General features: G+C 38.8%; 1 protein-coding gene across 2 annotated transcripts in view; it reads right to left on the bottom strand.

Annotated features, from left to right (window-relative positions):
* HS2ST1 (heparan sulfate 2-O-sulfotransferase 1) overlaps positions 1-16,645 on the bottom strand; it is an 82,595-nt gene extending 65,950 nt beyond the window's left edge. The window contains exon 1 of one of the 2 annotated variants that reach the window (XM_062613104.1): positions 16,268-16,645. In XM_062613104.1, the coding sequence (XP_062469088.1) occupies positions 16,268-16,391 (124 nt within the window). In that variant the 5' untranslated portion in view covers positions 16,392-16,645. Of the gene's footprint in view, positions 1-15,955; positions 16,207-16,267 lie in introns of those variants that run through there. The other variant, XM_062613103.1, reaches the window with a different exon arrangement.
* Between the last annotated feature and the right edge of the window lie 138 nt (positions 16,646-16,783).

Below are 16,783 nucleotides of genomic sequence, written 5' to 3'. Positions count from 1 at the left end.
CATAAATTTCACTACAGTAGGACTTAAAAACATGGTTCATGCAGACATGTCTACAGTTAAAATTATCTGTTGATTTAATGTTAAATTTATATTGCATGGTTTCCAAAATAGAAAAATCTGTTCAGAGACTGTAAATTGAACAGGCTCGGTTTCAGTTACTTCGACCTGCTGGGTTTACTTCCCCAAATCCAAGATTGCATATTGACATCATTCAGTTGTCTATCCTCACCCTGCAGATTGTTATGTCTAAAAATACAGTAACGCTGTTATTGCTTATACACTGCCATAAGCTTAAGATATTATTTGTTACTCTCAAACTTACGTAATTCCTCTTTCTTTCCACTGAGAGATTACAAACATATTCCCATGTTCTAAAGCAACAGGCTTATGACAGTGGAGGTAAGAGACCATGTGAGGCTGGAAAGCACCAAAATTCTACACTGCTCTTCTGACCTTCTGTACTTCCTTTGTTTCAAGAACCAGACATCAAAAAACACCACCACAAGCCTTCATGTATGTTTGCTTATGAATTTTCACCTCTTTTTTTTTTTTTTTTCCAGACAGAAGAAAAACCTCTCTCATTAATGGTAAGTCCTATACTTCTTTAAACTTAGCACATTATTAGAGTAACAGCAAGGCCTTGCATCAACAGCTAACATAGCAGTCAAGGGGAATAATTCATATGCAGCAGCCTTTAAATTCTTCATCTGGCAAAGGGGGTCAGAGAGAAGGAATTGTCTTGTCCTTTGTTCCCACGGAGAATGTAAGTTTTCTCGTATTTATCACTGAAAACCTAAATTTACACATTAGCTGGCCTGCAATAAACGGAGCACCAGGCCAAAAAGAGCAAACAGAAATTGGTATTCATGCAGGGGTTACTCAACACCTCTTTTCTCCCACGGCTTTATTCTGGAGCAAGCTGGTGGTATGCTTCCATCAAGCATGACTAAGAAATCACATCTGCAGAGGTCTGCTATCCATTCATACAGATGTCAGTGAACTATTCCATTTGCAGTACCTCATAAGGGAGTTTTAGAGAAGTCCCTCTCTGGCTGTTCCACAAATTCCAGTAACAGAAATACTGCAGCAAGTGTTCCACTGAAACAGTAGGGCCATATATTGTCATTAGAGGAGAACTGCTAAAATATGATCAAGTTCAGTTCTGTGGTTTCAGATCAATATAGCAAGTCTTCAAGGAAGGAATAAGATTCCTTGAAAGACTACATTTCATCTTTGCAGACAAGAGGAAAAAAATAGGGAAAAAAAAAAGAAATCAATACCTAAGACGTTGTTTTCCAGAATGTTATGAAACATTATACTCTTACAAGCAATTTTACATGTCTTTTTTGTTACCAGCATCATTTACAGTATGCTGTTCTCCTTAGCTGATTTTAACTTACTGCTGAGTAAGTGGTATTCAAGCTGCTCACAGGAAGAAACCATGGAAATGTCAAAGCATGTTAAATTCTTGAAATAGCCAGTGAGTTCCCAAGACTGACAGACTCCTGCTTGTTTAAGGAACAGAATCATAAGCATAATACATTTGTTCATATATATATAAAACACAGGAAAGTCTTCAAGAGCATGATTTTATTGTGAGGTACTGCACAGAAATTATACTACCCCTGAAACCATCATCAATCTTCTAAACATACACTCTCTCCTCTGAAACATTAATTTAATGAGCTTAATTCCAATTAATCTAAAAAGTCACTAACCTTATAAAACTTTTATTTCAATGCCTACTGAACATAGTTCATGAACAGACTGATGCTTAAATCTCATCATAAATGCAGCACTTCAGAAACACGTAAGTAAGGTGTGGGGCAGAAGAAATATGCTTAGAGAAGCCAACCTCGTATCTTCAAAAGAGACCAACGTAGCCTGAGTAAATGCACTGGCTCATTCAAACCTAATTCACGCAGCTTTAAACAGGATAAGAGAGACTAAGCAGTTCCTATTGATATCCTTGTGTCACCTGACAGAGATTTTCTACCCATAGCAGTATTTCTCCAATTGTATGGAGAAATACCCAGTTTAAACATGAATATAAAAACAAGCAGTGGCTTTTTGTATATATACAAGTTTGTAATGTCACATACCTGCAATATACCTTTGAAGGACATGGATCAAACAGACAGGCTGTATAATTCCTGTACTAGGTGCTCCCTATGGATTTTTTTTAAATTACTTTCCATTTGACACATGCAGACTTTGTCATTTATTTCCCCCCTCATATAAACCTATCAGCTATATCTTTGGGACTCCACAGACAGAGGGAGCAGAGGCAGAAGTGTTATGAATGTTTCCATGCTTGATGGCCTATAATGGCCCACACCATTAGTACTAAGCTTCTCTCATCCCACTATCTCTTGTATTGATATGAATCATCACAAGACTCTACAGCCCAAACCTTCCCACTGTTTCAACTACAGACTCTTTAGCAGAAAAATTACTTTGCCCAGCAGACTCTGTTTTATTTGATTGTTACTCCATGTTACAAGGCTGCACTTTATAGTCTGTAAAAGTTGTTCTGTTCAGTCAGTGGTTCACAAATTAACCCATAAAATGGCAAACTTGCCATAAGAAACAGTCTTCATTCTAACATCGTAGCCAAGGCTCACAGAGCATAAAAGGGAGAATTTCCATAAACCTTGCGAACAAGGAAAGCCACATGCATTTTGTTGACCCAGTGGTTCTTAGAGCACTCAAGGCAAAAGTTCTGAAATTTTCATTAGAAAATACCCCTCCAGAAGCTGGCATTAATAAATGTTCTTCTTGGATGTTCACTTCAAAAAAAAACCCAACAAAACAGCACCACTGCCACCCCCACCCCCCACCCCCCCTCCCAAAACACCACCAATCCCAATAGGCACTTCTACACCAAAACAAAGATTAGCTCTTTAACAACCAGCTGTGAAAGACAGTGTAACTGCATAGTTTTATTCCAACTATTCTAAAACAAAAAATCCCAGTCACAAGACTGCCACCAGAACCGTTAATGCGTGTGTGCATCCACCAAAACAAATTCTCAAGTACAAGTTGCACTGAAATTTTCTGGTCAAAACAATCCCTGTATTAAAGAAAATAAATCTAAAGTACTCTAAATTCACCTGAAATAAGCCTGCAGTTAAAACAAACACACAAACAACCTCAAAATCAAACCTAGAATGCTAAGCATTTACTTAAGGCTACACATAATTGTGTCTGATCCTTAGTTTAGAAACACAACTACTTGGTGATGCCTATGGAAGTTACAACCACAGAGTTATTACTAAGTACTAAAGTGCAGTTGAGGAAGTTTGCTTTAGATCACACTATCTCTTAGGTAAATAAAGGAATCAAAGCCTAAGTAATTTTTACATTTATAAGATCAGTACTGCTGTCAAGGCAGCAGAGTACAATGAAACAATAGCAATAACGTGTGATTATTGCAGTAAGCTCAGTCATAGTTTGGAAAGGTGCCAACTGTTCCTTGTTTTCTAAAGAACTTGCTGGAGAAAAACAGCCACCATTATCCAAGAATACTTTCGACAACTAATCCCTATGTTGTTTGACATAAGCTAACAGTTCTTGAATGAGACATCTCCTAAAAACTCTGCAATTGGAAATAACGAAAGTTCCATAATTTCCATGGAATGCTGGGATATTTTTAGCTAATTTTGACTTTGCACTTAGATCAAACAGGAAGCAGCGATAAAGTGAGGGAAATAATTATCCTTCAATCCTTAAGTTCTTTCCGTCTACAAACTGCTTCCAAGGATTCTTGCTCTGAAACCAAACCAAATACTCCAAACCTGTAAGAGGGTCTTCCTGGGACAAAACCAAGACACATATACAAACCACTCATATACATATTATGTCCCCATTCTCCATCTTGCACAGCATGCAGTAGCTTAAAGTCTTGTCACCATAAAATGTCATATATTAAATACCAGAGGAAAATTATGAAGGGTGCCACTAAATTACACAAGACAACATTTCAGTCAGGTTCAAAATCAGTGCATTTCCAATCCTTAAATATCACAGGGGTTTTAGATCCTCAAATTCTTTGTAACAAAGGTTCTGAACAACTGAAAAAGAACAGTCTCTCTGTACCATTTTATGAGTGTGCTTGGTTAAGGCTTATCAGTTGGTGAAGCTCTAAACTACCTGCTAGTTCTGCCTGATACATATGTTGTGAGGACTAGACATTTTTCTATAGAGAAGTCAAATATTGCCATTTTATGTCACTATTTAATTGTGGAACCTGATACAGCAAATGTTGAAGGATTAATAGAATTTGCAGAAAGTTTATAGATACGCGATTCCATCAAGGGTAGAAAACTCATCCAAATAAATTCCTGGATTTTCTTATAGGCTTCTCCTGCACACTAGTTATCTCTAGAGTGCCATCTCATGTTTACATTTACATTCACATACTTAATATATATTAAGTAAAAGAGATACAAGAACAGTCATTGCATTTCACATTCCTGCTGCTATATGAACACTGGACAGATTTTGTTGCTTGTGTCATGTTGTCAGACATTTAGGGTTTTTTTTCAGACTTAAAAAGCCCATTATGTAAGCGCTATTTTTATTTACATATTGGTTTAAGATGACATAAGAATGAGAAGAAGCAAATCCAAAAAAGTACCCTGTTTTCCAATATGAATTCTTGAAAACTGGTGTTTCAATCTCAGTTTAACATTTAAAACCTTTTCTGCTCATCTCCAACAAAAATATGGAAATTTTATAGCACCAGTTTAAGAAATTTAAGTTTATTACACCCCATTGCTTATCACAAAACAATACGTGCTTTTAACTGCATCCTTGACACAAGTTTTCACCAGTCAGAGTGTATGCATTTAAAACTCCCAAATCATCACCATTAATGCTCCTGGAAAATATAAAAATGGTTATGCAGTTTCTAAGGACTTTTTTCTATGGCTTAGAACAATTAAAAAAATAAAGAAAATACTTCTTTCAGTATCTTCATTCCTCCTTCACATGTTTTTTTTTTTCTTTAAACTTGGTATGTGAATAATTTAGCATCTATTTCTCTTTCCTAATTCTCGTATTAAGACTGCCTTGTCATCTGCACTGTAAGTAGGCACAATCACACATAAGTAGGCACATAAAGATCACCAGAAACAATGCTCTGGGTTGCTCAGTGGCCACAGACGTTTAGAAAACTGCTCCCACAAACACGTTAGCAAGACCATGTTTTACAGAGTATGGTTTGGAAAGCAGAGACAGGAAAACCAAAAGAGGATACATTTAAATGTTTTGCTCTTTGATTTACCCTTTCTTTCTGCTAAACCATCACCTCAGCTTTACGTCAGTCTTTCACATCAGAAAGGAGAGGATGGTATAACTGCATTACAGAGGACAAAAATAAAGCAAGAGGAACAGAAGCAAGTACCTTTTCAGACTCTTAGACAAGAGTGAAGCAAGCCTTGAAAATAAGAGTATTCCCCAATACTCTCTGCCTTTCTGCTGGGATCAGAGACTGTGGATAGCTCACATGTGAAAGTCATACTGATCTTCACATACACATCCTTTCTACTCCTCATTTCCCCTCTTCAAAAGTTCATCTTTAATAGTCTCCTCTAAGCTTGACCACGCGTTTACAAGATAAATTTGCCTTTAGGCCAAATGCATTTAATATGTCTCATGAATAACTAAGAAGCCAGACAAATATCCTTGACCAATTTTTTCTGGGTTAGTTGAAGGGGTGGCTGCCCTTTTCTGTCCAGAAACAAACATATGCCACCTCTACAGCTCAAAGCCCAAAACATTAAACTAAACTGAAATTAAGAGTGCTTTAACTTTATGCTCCATGCTCTGATCTCTGCTGGCAGAGGAGCATTTTATGCTCCCACTGGTAACCTTGACAGCTCATCCATTGGGTCTTGTGTCTTCTCTAGCCCTCTTATGCACCTCCATGACTGACAGCAATTTTACTTCATTAACCTCTCCAAAATCTCTCCTCAAATTTCAAAACTTTGGAATAAGCACTGCTCCAACTGAATTCCGTGGAAAATTTTTTACATAACCCTAACTGCTTTGGCCATTGAATACTTTCAAAGATAAAATTCAAGTCTGTACCAGACATGACAGGTTATGAACACTGCTGTGTTTAAATGTAAGGTTAGACAGGTATTTCTGGTCACTCAGTCTTTGCTTTTGGCTCATAAACCATGCTTGTGAGGCACTTCAACGACTAAAGTACTACTAGCCTATTAGAAAGTAAGGCATTCTGGTACTCCTCATAGCAGAAAATGCCTAGACACTACATACACATTGAACAGACTATAAACCTTAACCTACAAGCATAAATGAAGGAGTATGATAGAATTTTTCTTGTGGGTTCTTTGGTTGGTTGGTTTTGGGGTTTTTTACAGCTTGATCAAGCAAGAACACGAAGTACACTCCAGATGAAGATAACTTTAAACCTTAAACAGGTCATGCTAGAACACAGAAGCTACTACAGATTTTGTCTTCACTCAAACCAACAGCAGCTGCACAAGAAGCCTGTTAAGATTAACAACTTAGAGAGCAAAGGGAAGGAAGTCCAGAACTACTTAAAAAACATAAAATTCCTTTTAATAGAAGTAGGAAGACAGTACAAATATAGAACATGCCGATTCTTACTGAATTATCATACTCCTAGAGGTCATTTTGTAGACAAAAACGTTCTCCAAAAAGCAAATACATATCTACTCTTGAAATGCTACCTTTGTAAGTAAAATGCATTCCAGAAACATACTCAGTCCAATCCCACTTTATGTACTTTGAAATCATCAAATTGGACAGCAAGATCTAATTGCTTCATCATGAGACAGCAAGCTATTTATTAGGTACTTATCTTCAAAAGCATGCCTTATTGGCAGCATCACCAAAGTTAATACAAAGGAGTTAATTTGCCTAAAAACCTATTAAAATACACTAAATTATTCTCAGATAAGCAGGAGGGCTTTGTAAGCTTCTTTTGTTTGGCTGATTTTTATTTTTTCAATAAATAAAAAGGGGCAAATTATAAGGCATCATAAAGACATTCAGTATTCCCAAAGGCAGTAACTTGTTTAAGGGAAAGCATTTAAGTGCTATGGTCATCTCAGCACATCGGATAATGTATCAATAATAGTATACAAGTATAGGTATTTTGCCAGGAAAACATCTTTTCTCACTTGTAAGAGCACACACTGCTGAAGGCTTAATGACAAATGAGACAATGAAAAATGTTGGCGCCAAAGCTGTCAGCAGGAGTGCAGCTGAAATAAGACTCTACCAATGAACCACTTCATTCTGCACCACCATACAAAAAAACCTGACATTATGACTTTGTTTCAAAAGCCATGGATGCTCTTACAGGCTGTGTTGCATACCATGTACAAAGCCACATCTTCAGAAAGTGATCATAAATTTGTGACTGAGTTTTTGTCAAGAGACAAGGTGGACTGCTTTTGTCCTTCAGCATGGGAATAAAACCTTGTAAGATCCTAGTGTTCCCACAGACAATGGAAGGATATCAGCTTTTGCAAAAATCATTCCCCATTTTCTGAAGGAATCAAAAAGTTCAAATTAGATCCTCCAAGAAGTTATTTTCTCCGCAGTATACATCTGTCATTCAAATGCTAAGGAAGTCAAAATCTTAAGACTGCTTTGTTTTGTTCTGGAGACACTTTTTGGTCTCTTTTATGTGTCAGAATAAGATTCTATCACTTTCACATCCTACTTTTTGATTTCATTCCCTTTTACTCTAAATATGTAAATCCTTCTCAGAATTACAGAAAACCTTTGCTCAGAATGAATGATCAAAATCAACTCCAAGATAACACAATCAAGTGCTGATTAATGTTTTGTATATTAAAACCCATGGCAAATGCCATATTTTGCAAAAAGAGACTTCTACTACTGCAAAACTGTCTTCAAAACCCCTCAATGTAAAGATTCAATGTAAAGAAATGCAAGTATTCCAAATACAGCTATGCAATTTATGCAACTGCTCTGAATATGCTCAACAACAATATATCCAGAACGGAAGGTATTGGAAATACTGAAAATGGAAAGATATGCAGCGGAAAAAATCAGGAGAGAAGAAAATGAAGGTGGATTTCCCTCTCCACTTTGCAGTAAGTGAGAGGAACAAGCATGATCTCTCTTCAGTTGCTCTCATATCTCCAAGTTCCTTCATGTTCACAACAGCCTTTTTGCACCTTTTTCCAAGTGAAGTGAAATGCAATGCTACTGCCTTTCGATCTGTCGTCCAAGAAAGATCAGTCCTATACTACAACATTGGAACACACAGCAAATTAGTGTAATAAATACATATATAAGGTTTATATTTATTACAATATACATTATAAATTTATATACTGCTCACTCTCCCTATGTATTTTTAGATATATGTATATATATTAAAAAAAAAAAAAAGGAAGACTAAAATAAGATCTTTGGAGAGAAGAAGTAAATGGGGAAGAGATGCATTTTAATTTATGGAACCTAGATCCCATCCCCACACTCTTTACAGTTTTACAGCAATTATGCACAAGGTTTGCATAAACACTTCAAAATCATCAAAAGCTGTTTTATCAAAACAGCACTTAAGTTTTACATATGTTTCAACACAAATTAGTATTCAGAATTAAACAGCAAGTTGATTAAAAAAGTATAAGGATGTCAGCTGTCATTTTAAACTAACTGGATAGAGAAAGACAGCGGACGTAAAGGAAGGCAGAAAAAGACTGGGCCAAAGTGATAGCTTCTTTTCAAATACTTTTTGTAATTTAATTATCTTATTAAGCCTTTCACTGCCTTAGACTCTCCTTGCTGCTCATGATGAATTTTATCACTAACAGAAAGCTTGAATTATAATTATTATAGCAGTAATGCTATTGGAAACATGATGTCACGAAGATACTGCAAAGTAAATACAATAATAGTACACTGAATACTAGAGACAATAAAAAGACATGCAGATGTAGCTGGACTTCCTATAGACATACTTGCAAACAATATGTTTAAAGTAAAAACGGGCTGTTAATTTATAGCCATAAAAGCTAAACTACAGCAATGAATTAATTACTTGGGAACATACAGACACTCAATATGAATCCCGATCCTGACGCTCAAGGGCACATCCTGCAGTTAACACTGATGTCCAGAAAGTCAGCATATTCGTGACACAAAACCTTACATATATGTGCAACATGAATGCATCCACAAGTACTGAGAATTTCTACCTTTAGTGAAGGGCCTGGGCATAGCAACTGTAACCAGCACTAGCAGTAATTTTAATACAGGCAATTACTGATAGGAATGCCAAATGGAGGGACTTTAGCTCTCCAAAACTTAAAAGATCAAGTAGAGAGCAGTTGGGGGATGAATAGAAAACCACTGTCCCAATTCCAGTAAGTAAAGAGGTTGGCTTTTCTCTTCTAAGCAAATAAAGACTTCTCTGAATACTGCCTTTTTACAGATGCTACTGAGCTTTGAACACAACTTCATGGGACCACAAGTTTTTAGGGGAGTGGGCAGATCCAACAGAACTGATGGGTTTGAGCATCACACAAAGCTAAGGTTTGACTAAGATACTGGCTGCCCCCTGTCTATATAGCAAGTAGTACAGATTTCAGTTAAGAGTCTGTACATACTTATGAAAGACTGCAGCCAGCTGGCCAAATTTCAGATGCCTCTCTCAACACTGGACTTCTTTCACTTAGTCTTTCATAGGACCATAGAATTGTTAGGGTTGGAAAGGACCTTAAGATCATCTAGCCCCAACCCCCCTGCCATCTTTCATTTATGGTTGAAAAAACAATGCAAATACACATAATAGTTCAGCAATTTTTCTATAGCATGGCACTTTCACCATGCTTGCTAGGCTACTATTTCAGATATATAAACAGATAAACAGCACCACATTTCAAGCAAAGCACTTACCACTATCTTAATACTGCTTTGACAACGTTTAAATACACTTGAGGCAAGTGACAAAAACTACAGATTGCACACAGTTACATAAAAAGGCTGTCTTTTGACCCAATTAAGTGATAATACATAGAGGACTCCATATGTAGAAGCCATCTATTTCCTAAAGAGGAGCAAGAATTTGAGGGAAGGCATTTGTTATTAGAAGACAAGTCTGGCCAGAATAAGGCTAACAGTGACTCATGGTTGGCAGTCAGTAGATACGGAAATCACTTCATGAACCGTTCAAATGTCCCTAACTTTAATAGCCTGGGGCAACACAAAGCTGTGCAAAAAAAACCCAGAACCCAGCTGCAAACCTGTCAGTTTTCTGAAATGAGGAAGGTAAAAAATCCTATGATATATTTCACTTCAGATGTACATGATAAACTGGAAAGCAATGGTTTAACCTGTCATACTAACTCAAAAGTTTAAGTAGTTTAGGAAGGGCTGTTTGGGGTTTGGTTTAGTGTTTTTTTAATATACATATATTTTATATGTATTTATATACATACATGTACATGTATAAAATGCACAACCAGTCAATTTTAATTTAGTGGAGTATTTGGGGTCTCTAGTTTTGTTAGGTTTTACTTTCACCATGCCTAGAAGTAGAAAAGAGACAAGAAAAACAAAGGGAACATTGGCATGGCATTGTGCCATCATGTCACTGGTTTAGTTGCTTTATCACAGTAAATAAAGGCATTAAAAGTAGCTTTTTCTGATTCCCAGAAGTGCTACCACTTTTTGTTTTACAGTGCCAAGCACATTACGTTATTTCAATAATGAAATGCCCGGCAGATTTCAGTAATCTCCATTCCTTTATAGAAAAACAATGACATGGAAGAACAGGACCTAGAACACCTTTAAACACTTTCTCCTGAGGTTCTCAGACTTGAATTAATTCCCTGCCTCACAACCACCATTACCAAATTTGAAATGTTGCATTAATTCACAAAGAAGAACAAGGCATTGCATTTCTTTGGCTGTCCAACAAGCCTTTTCTATCCTAAACAGCTGATTGTAACTGTGGCTTTTTTCCAGGATATCCTTGAAGGATGGTATCTTAAGTCTTTGTTACAGCCTAAATCTCTGCGTTAAAAACAAACACATATATATATGTACTGGCCCAAGCCTGACCTTTTGCTATGGAGAATCTAGACAGATGCAGTGCCTTACCTGGCAATTACCTCATCCACTGCTGCCCATGGCTGCAGGCACTGGAGACCTACACTTTATCTGATTTCTCAACTCTATTTCATCTCTCAGAAGTGCCTCGAAACATTTCTAACAAAAACCAGACCCTTGCCAGGTAACTGTTAAGAACAGCATCTGTGACTAGAAACAAAGGCACAGCTCTCACCACATCACTCATTCCCAACCCTATTTCACTAAAAGCATGAGACCCGCAAACTAGGTACAACACCACTAATATTACTTCTGTGTAGCCTTCCAGAAGAGAAAAGAAAGTCTAACAAGTTGTGCCTTTTAATTCCACTGTTAGAAACCAATGTTGGAGTGCCAGCGGAAAGGAGTGAGATCGAGCCTCAGAGCCCATTAGCAAGTCTGAACTGCTTGGTATGTTCTTGGGAACATACAGTTTTGTATTAGTCAAAATTCCAACATTAGCAATTTCATGGAAAATGCAACAGCAGCAGCCGCAACACTTATTCCAAAAACAGTTATAAATACAAAAATCAACATAATAAATACACAAGATAAAACTCATGCACTTCCTCTATGTCACACTTTTCAATGGGAAGTACAAGTGTAGTATGGAAGTCATTTCAAATATATTCTGAAAGTGTCTGGCATGACTGGGGCATGGTGAAGGGGAATGGGAAGGGGGAACTAAATGAAAAAGTATGATAGAACCAACATGGCAAAGTGGAAGAACATTTAACTGGCTGGAGATATACTGAGGAAGCAGCATTAAAGCTCATTTCAGGAAAGTCAGTACACAAGAAAACAGCTTCTGAAAGAATGCCTCAGGCTACTTAGTGGAAAATAATAACTACTGGGCAACAGAGCTAATTTTAAAAGAAATGCTAGTATATTATTTGCATAGCTGTGTGCAGAGGGAACTGCAACGATCACACACTAATCTTTATACATGAAGTTCCAGTATAAACAATATACGCAGGAACCATGCATGTCATATTACAGGGACAATTTAAGAAGTTTTCTGAGGGGTTTGCCAAACACATGCAACTGGCAGGAGATTTTTATTCCTTTTCTAAATGAAAGAAACATAAGATGCCTATTATTTCAACATTTCAAAACAGTACAAACTCTTGTATTTCTAGAAAGCATAAGATTTAATCACTGGAAAATTGAATCATTTAACTTTAAAGGAACAGTGGTTTGTTAGGTACCTGCACAGTGCTTACGAGAATACTACCCCAGCAAGGGCCACACGTGCTAGGAAACCACCTAAAAAAAAAAATGCAGGATTCAAGGTGCCGAATTAACACCATGAGCTGTAAGTTTATCACTTAGCAGAAGAAATGCTCCCATAGTACAGCTAACCAGTGTTTCTGAAGCAATCATCTGAAACAGTAATAAAGTTGTTCAATCCTTGCTCTCCCAGTTATAGTATATTACATTATTCAGACATGGACTATTTTCAAAATCCAATATGTAAGTATCACTAAAAAGCTAGAAAGTAGCAGTATTGCTTCACTTCCACCCCACCAAAGAGCAATCCTTCCCCATCTACTAACCTCACCTTCTCTGATCAGTCCTGCAGACTCTTCCTTGAATGAGTCAGGCTTCCCCCATCTCTCCATTCAAATTTTAAGTCTCTAGCACTTGCTGTTGTAGAATCAAATCAATTTAACATCAAAGCTAGAACACATGCAAACTTCCCTCTTCTCTTCCTTCTCCCCACCAACAAAATTGTGGGGAGGGAAGAGAAGGATGGATTACTTCCAGCTGGATCAGCGTTTTCAGCCAGCGCACCACTAATGGCAATGCAGGAGATGGCATGGTACAAGTTTAATGCTAGACCCGTTCAAACCAGAGGCAGAGATGGTCAGTTTAAAACAGAAGCAGAGCTGCACCTACTAGGCTTCCAAAAACCAAAGGGGATGGTCAAACATTATATTCCAGGAATATAATGTGTTCTAGGAATGACAGTGCAAACCTCAACATTGGCCTCTCACATGCAATATTCTCTATTAGGGTTGTGCATTCCTAGAGGTAACAAGCAAGTACAGTAGGCTTAAATAAAAACATCAAAGTTTTCACTGGAAGCTAGGGACAGCTTAGCCTAGACAGAATGCCAACTTAGCTGCCCTTAAATGCAAACTTGAAAATAATATGAAAGATTAATAGCTGTATGTACAAATATCACAAAAAAGTGCTTGGAACTGGGTTCCAATTAGGCTCTGCTTGTGATCTCACCACTCAAACTATCTGTAAAGAGCTTAAGAAGTCCAAAAGTAGAGAAGAAGTTACAATGAATTTATATTTTTTTTAATTAGGAAGTTATCTTTCATATGATGGAGACACTCAAAGGTTTACAAATACCTGTTAAAATTATATTAGGATCATAATAATCTCATCACCAAGAAAAAAAGCAGCATCACTATTTGTGATGGTCATTTGCTTCTGTCTCTTGTACCTCTCCACTTAAAAAAAAAGATAAAAGGTTTGCCAGGATGACTGAGTTTTACTTAGAAAAAGTCTCTGAGGAACAAAGAGGTTACCATTCTTTCTTTCACTCAGAAACATGATCCGATTTCATGTTAAGGCAACAAATTTCAAGATGCTGAAACTAAAATTAACCCCATCCAATAGTATCAGAAGTTGTTCATATGTTCAATAAGAGATTGAATAAACCCCTTTCTATCAGAAAGTAGGGTTGAATATTATGAGAACTGCTGATAAGACTGCAGAATTATTTATTATCAAATCTGAAGACATTCAGCATTCCTAGTCAGTGCCTAATTCTTACAATTACTTTCCAAGATGACAGTTTATCATGGGATATATATCAGTGCAAACACATAGTATAGTTCAAAACCCAGTACCCAAACAATATGCAATGTGTCTAACTGAAACACAACTGAATGACCAAAAGAACTACTGTGTTGTTATCAAATCACAGTATCACTGCCTCTTCACACACACAGTCATCCCCCTTCCCCATTCTTCTGGGAGGCAAGGAGAAAGATTGGAATTCAACTGCATCAGGCCAACTAATTACTTTGATTCAGACAATAACATTCCCCAAATTACGCCTCAGCAGAAATGTCACCAACCATTGATAGTAAAAAAATTTCCCATGATGATTTTTCTGTCATAAAATATAGACCAAACACATAAAAAGGGAGGCATTCAGACAGCAAGAAGCTTTTTAACAATGCATACTTTCACATTTCAAAAACAGAACCCGAGTTCAAATCTTGCAGAAAGCCCTTTTTCCTCTCCTTACATGGGTTTTAGAGAATCACTGGTAAGTTGCCCACTAAGCAAATCTTTTAATAAACTTTACAGTAGTTTTCCCTTGTCCTTAACAAATAAAATCAGCAGAACACAGTAATTAGATTCTCGTCCCAAAGCAGTATGAGCTGTGTATTTTAATCCTCTAAATATGTAAGGTAATCATGCCCAGTGCATATATATTAAGGAGGAAGAGGAAGTTTTACCAGCAAAATCCTTTATTTTCACAGGCATTACGTTAATCTTTTCATGCCAGGAGGCAGATTTCCCTAAGGTAACGCTGTCAGCAACAGAGGCACTGAAGCCACAGGTACCAACCAGTTTAAAACAGATGGGTACAAAATTCCACTGAACCCTGAGCGCTATGTTAACATCTGCTTGAATTATCTTCCAATTTCACTCATTTTCTTCTTCAAATTTTTGTTTATAGTTATTGAGACCCAAAAATTATGACTTGATTATAAGCAATACAAACTTTCAGTTGAAGAATACACAGAGTGAGAGCATTCCATAACTCACGCAGTCAACCACTGCTATTTGCAGGGTCCTAATCTCTAATATCCGGTTCAGAGACAGCAAACTGGAAAAGAAATGCTGAGAAGTAAAATCATACAGCTCAACTTAAGTTAGGCTGACATGGCTGTTAGAAGCTCACAGTTAAAACTTCCCATGTCACTCAAAGACAGCTTCCAGTTTTAACACCAGTAGAAACACAATATGTGCACTCTCCTTCCCACAAACTTGAAGTGTTCATAGTCTAAATATCTTAGTAAAGTCAAATAATATGAGAAAACTGATCAAGAACACTTGTAAACCAGCTTCTGCACTTGCATACATCAGAAGTCTCAGTGCTCTGTTTTTACAACCCTAGGCACCACAGGTTAGGTTCAGAATGGCATTTTTTCACACCCCTGAGACCCTTTATTAAGTAAAATCAAATCTATACAAGTTGTGGCCTTATGTATACCAGACAAAGTAGTAAGGTGTAGTAACATCTTACCAGGCAGATGTTACTCTAAAAAAGGCCTTCTTACGGCAGGAAAAGCCACAGAAATCTAACACAAGAGTTTTCAAGTCCATCGTTATTCTGTTTAACTACAGCTCAGTGACTTTCAGCTCTGTTCCCGAGCTGAAAGTCAAAACACTGCACTACACCAGCTACCAAGAAGGAGAAAAATGACTGCTACTGCTGAACCCAGGACACAGTTAAGAGATCACTAACTACACTCAGTACACAGCATCTCACATTCAAACTGAGTAAAACAAATTACCCATTTGCCATTAAGAACTGCCTTTTTTTTTTCCACTTTACCCGGTGCGTTCTTGTCGAATGCCGGGTGTTAGTGAAACGTTTGGAGCAGAAATTAAATGTGAAGAAGATGCTAATTCGCTGCAGCAAAGCTAGACTCACTATGGGCACCACTACTGCTGCTCTTCCCTCTTCCCAGACGCCTGTCAGAGGGCACTCGCAGGCCAGCCGCTGCTCCTGATCGCTTTGAGCACCCCAGGTCTTTCAGGAAAACCCGTTTAGACACACTACAGAAATATTTACCTTCCCTGCACCGACCTCTCCCAGATCCCATGATCTCGCAAAACATACACACAAACGAACTGAAAGGCCAAGGCTGCCGCGGGCAGCCCCTTCTGCAGAATCCCCAGAGCGTATCGATCAGTTCTTTTATCATTCCGGGCGTGCAGGCAGCACAAGGAGGCACACGGGAGAAGTGGCCAGGACCGGTGGCCGGCGGCACACCGCAGGGGGTGAGAGCCATGAGAGGATGAAGAGGGGTATGAGCAGGATGAGCCGCCCTCCGCGCTCCCCCGCGCCCTGCCCCGGCCCCCAGCCCGCCGCTCGCTCACCCACCCAGCTTGCCGCGGGACTCCTCCAGCTTCTGGATCTGGTTCTCCAGGAACAGCACGGCCACCCCGAACACCAGCACCGCCAGAAGCTGCAACTTGGGCGGCAGCATAATCCTGAGCAGCCCCATGAGCAGCAGCAGCAGCCGCCGCCGCCGCCGCAGCGCCGCCCGACCGGGATCACTACATAACGCGGGGCCCGGCCGCGGAGGCCGGCGGGAGCCGCTACCACAGGGACGGCGCGAGAGAGGGGAGGCGAAGGGAGCGCGGCTGAGGGGAGGAAGGGGGCCAGCCACCGCCTTCACATCGCCCCGCAGGCAGGCAGACAGACACAGACAAACGACTGAAGGACCGACCGACCGCCTGCCTGCCCGGTCCCCGCGCCCGTCGCCACTAGCGACCCTCCCCCGCCTGCGTGCGCTGCTCGGCAACCGAAAGCCCCACCACACACTCGCCACCGCCGCTTCCCGCCGCCGGGACCCAAAGGCACAACACTATTGGGAAAGGGTTTGATTTAGGGGTG

This window comes from Pezoporus occidentalis, unplaced genomic scaffold (assembly GCF_034315485.1).
Source record: "Pezoporus occidentalis ecotype Australia unplaced genomic scaffold, CSIRO_AGI_Poc_V1 ctg164, whole genome shotgun sequence".
Classification (NCBI taxonomy): Eukaryota; Metazoa; Chordata; class Aves; order Psittaciformes; family Psittacidae; genus Pezoporus; species Pezoporus occidentalis.
The sequence above is the reverse complement of the archived record's forward strand: the minus strand, read 5'-3'. Positions and strand labels throughout refer to the sequence as shown.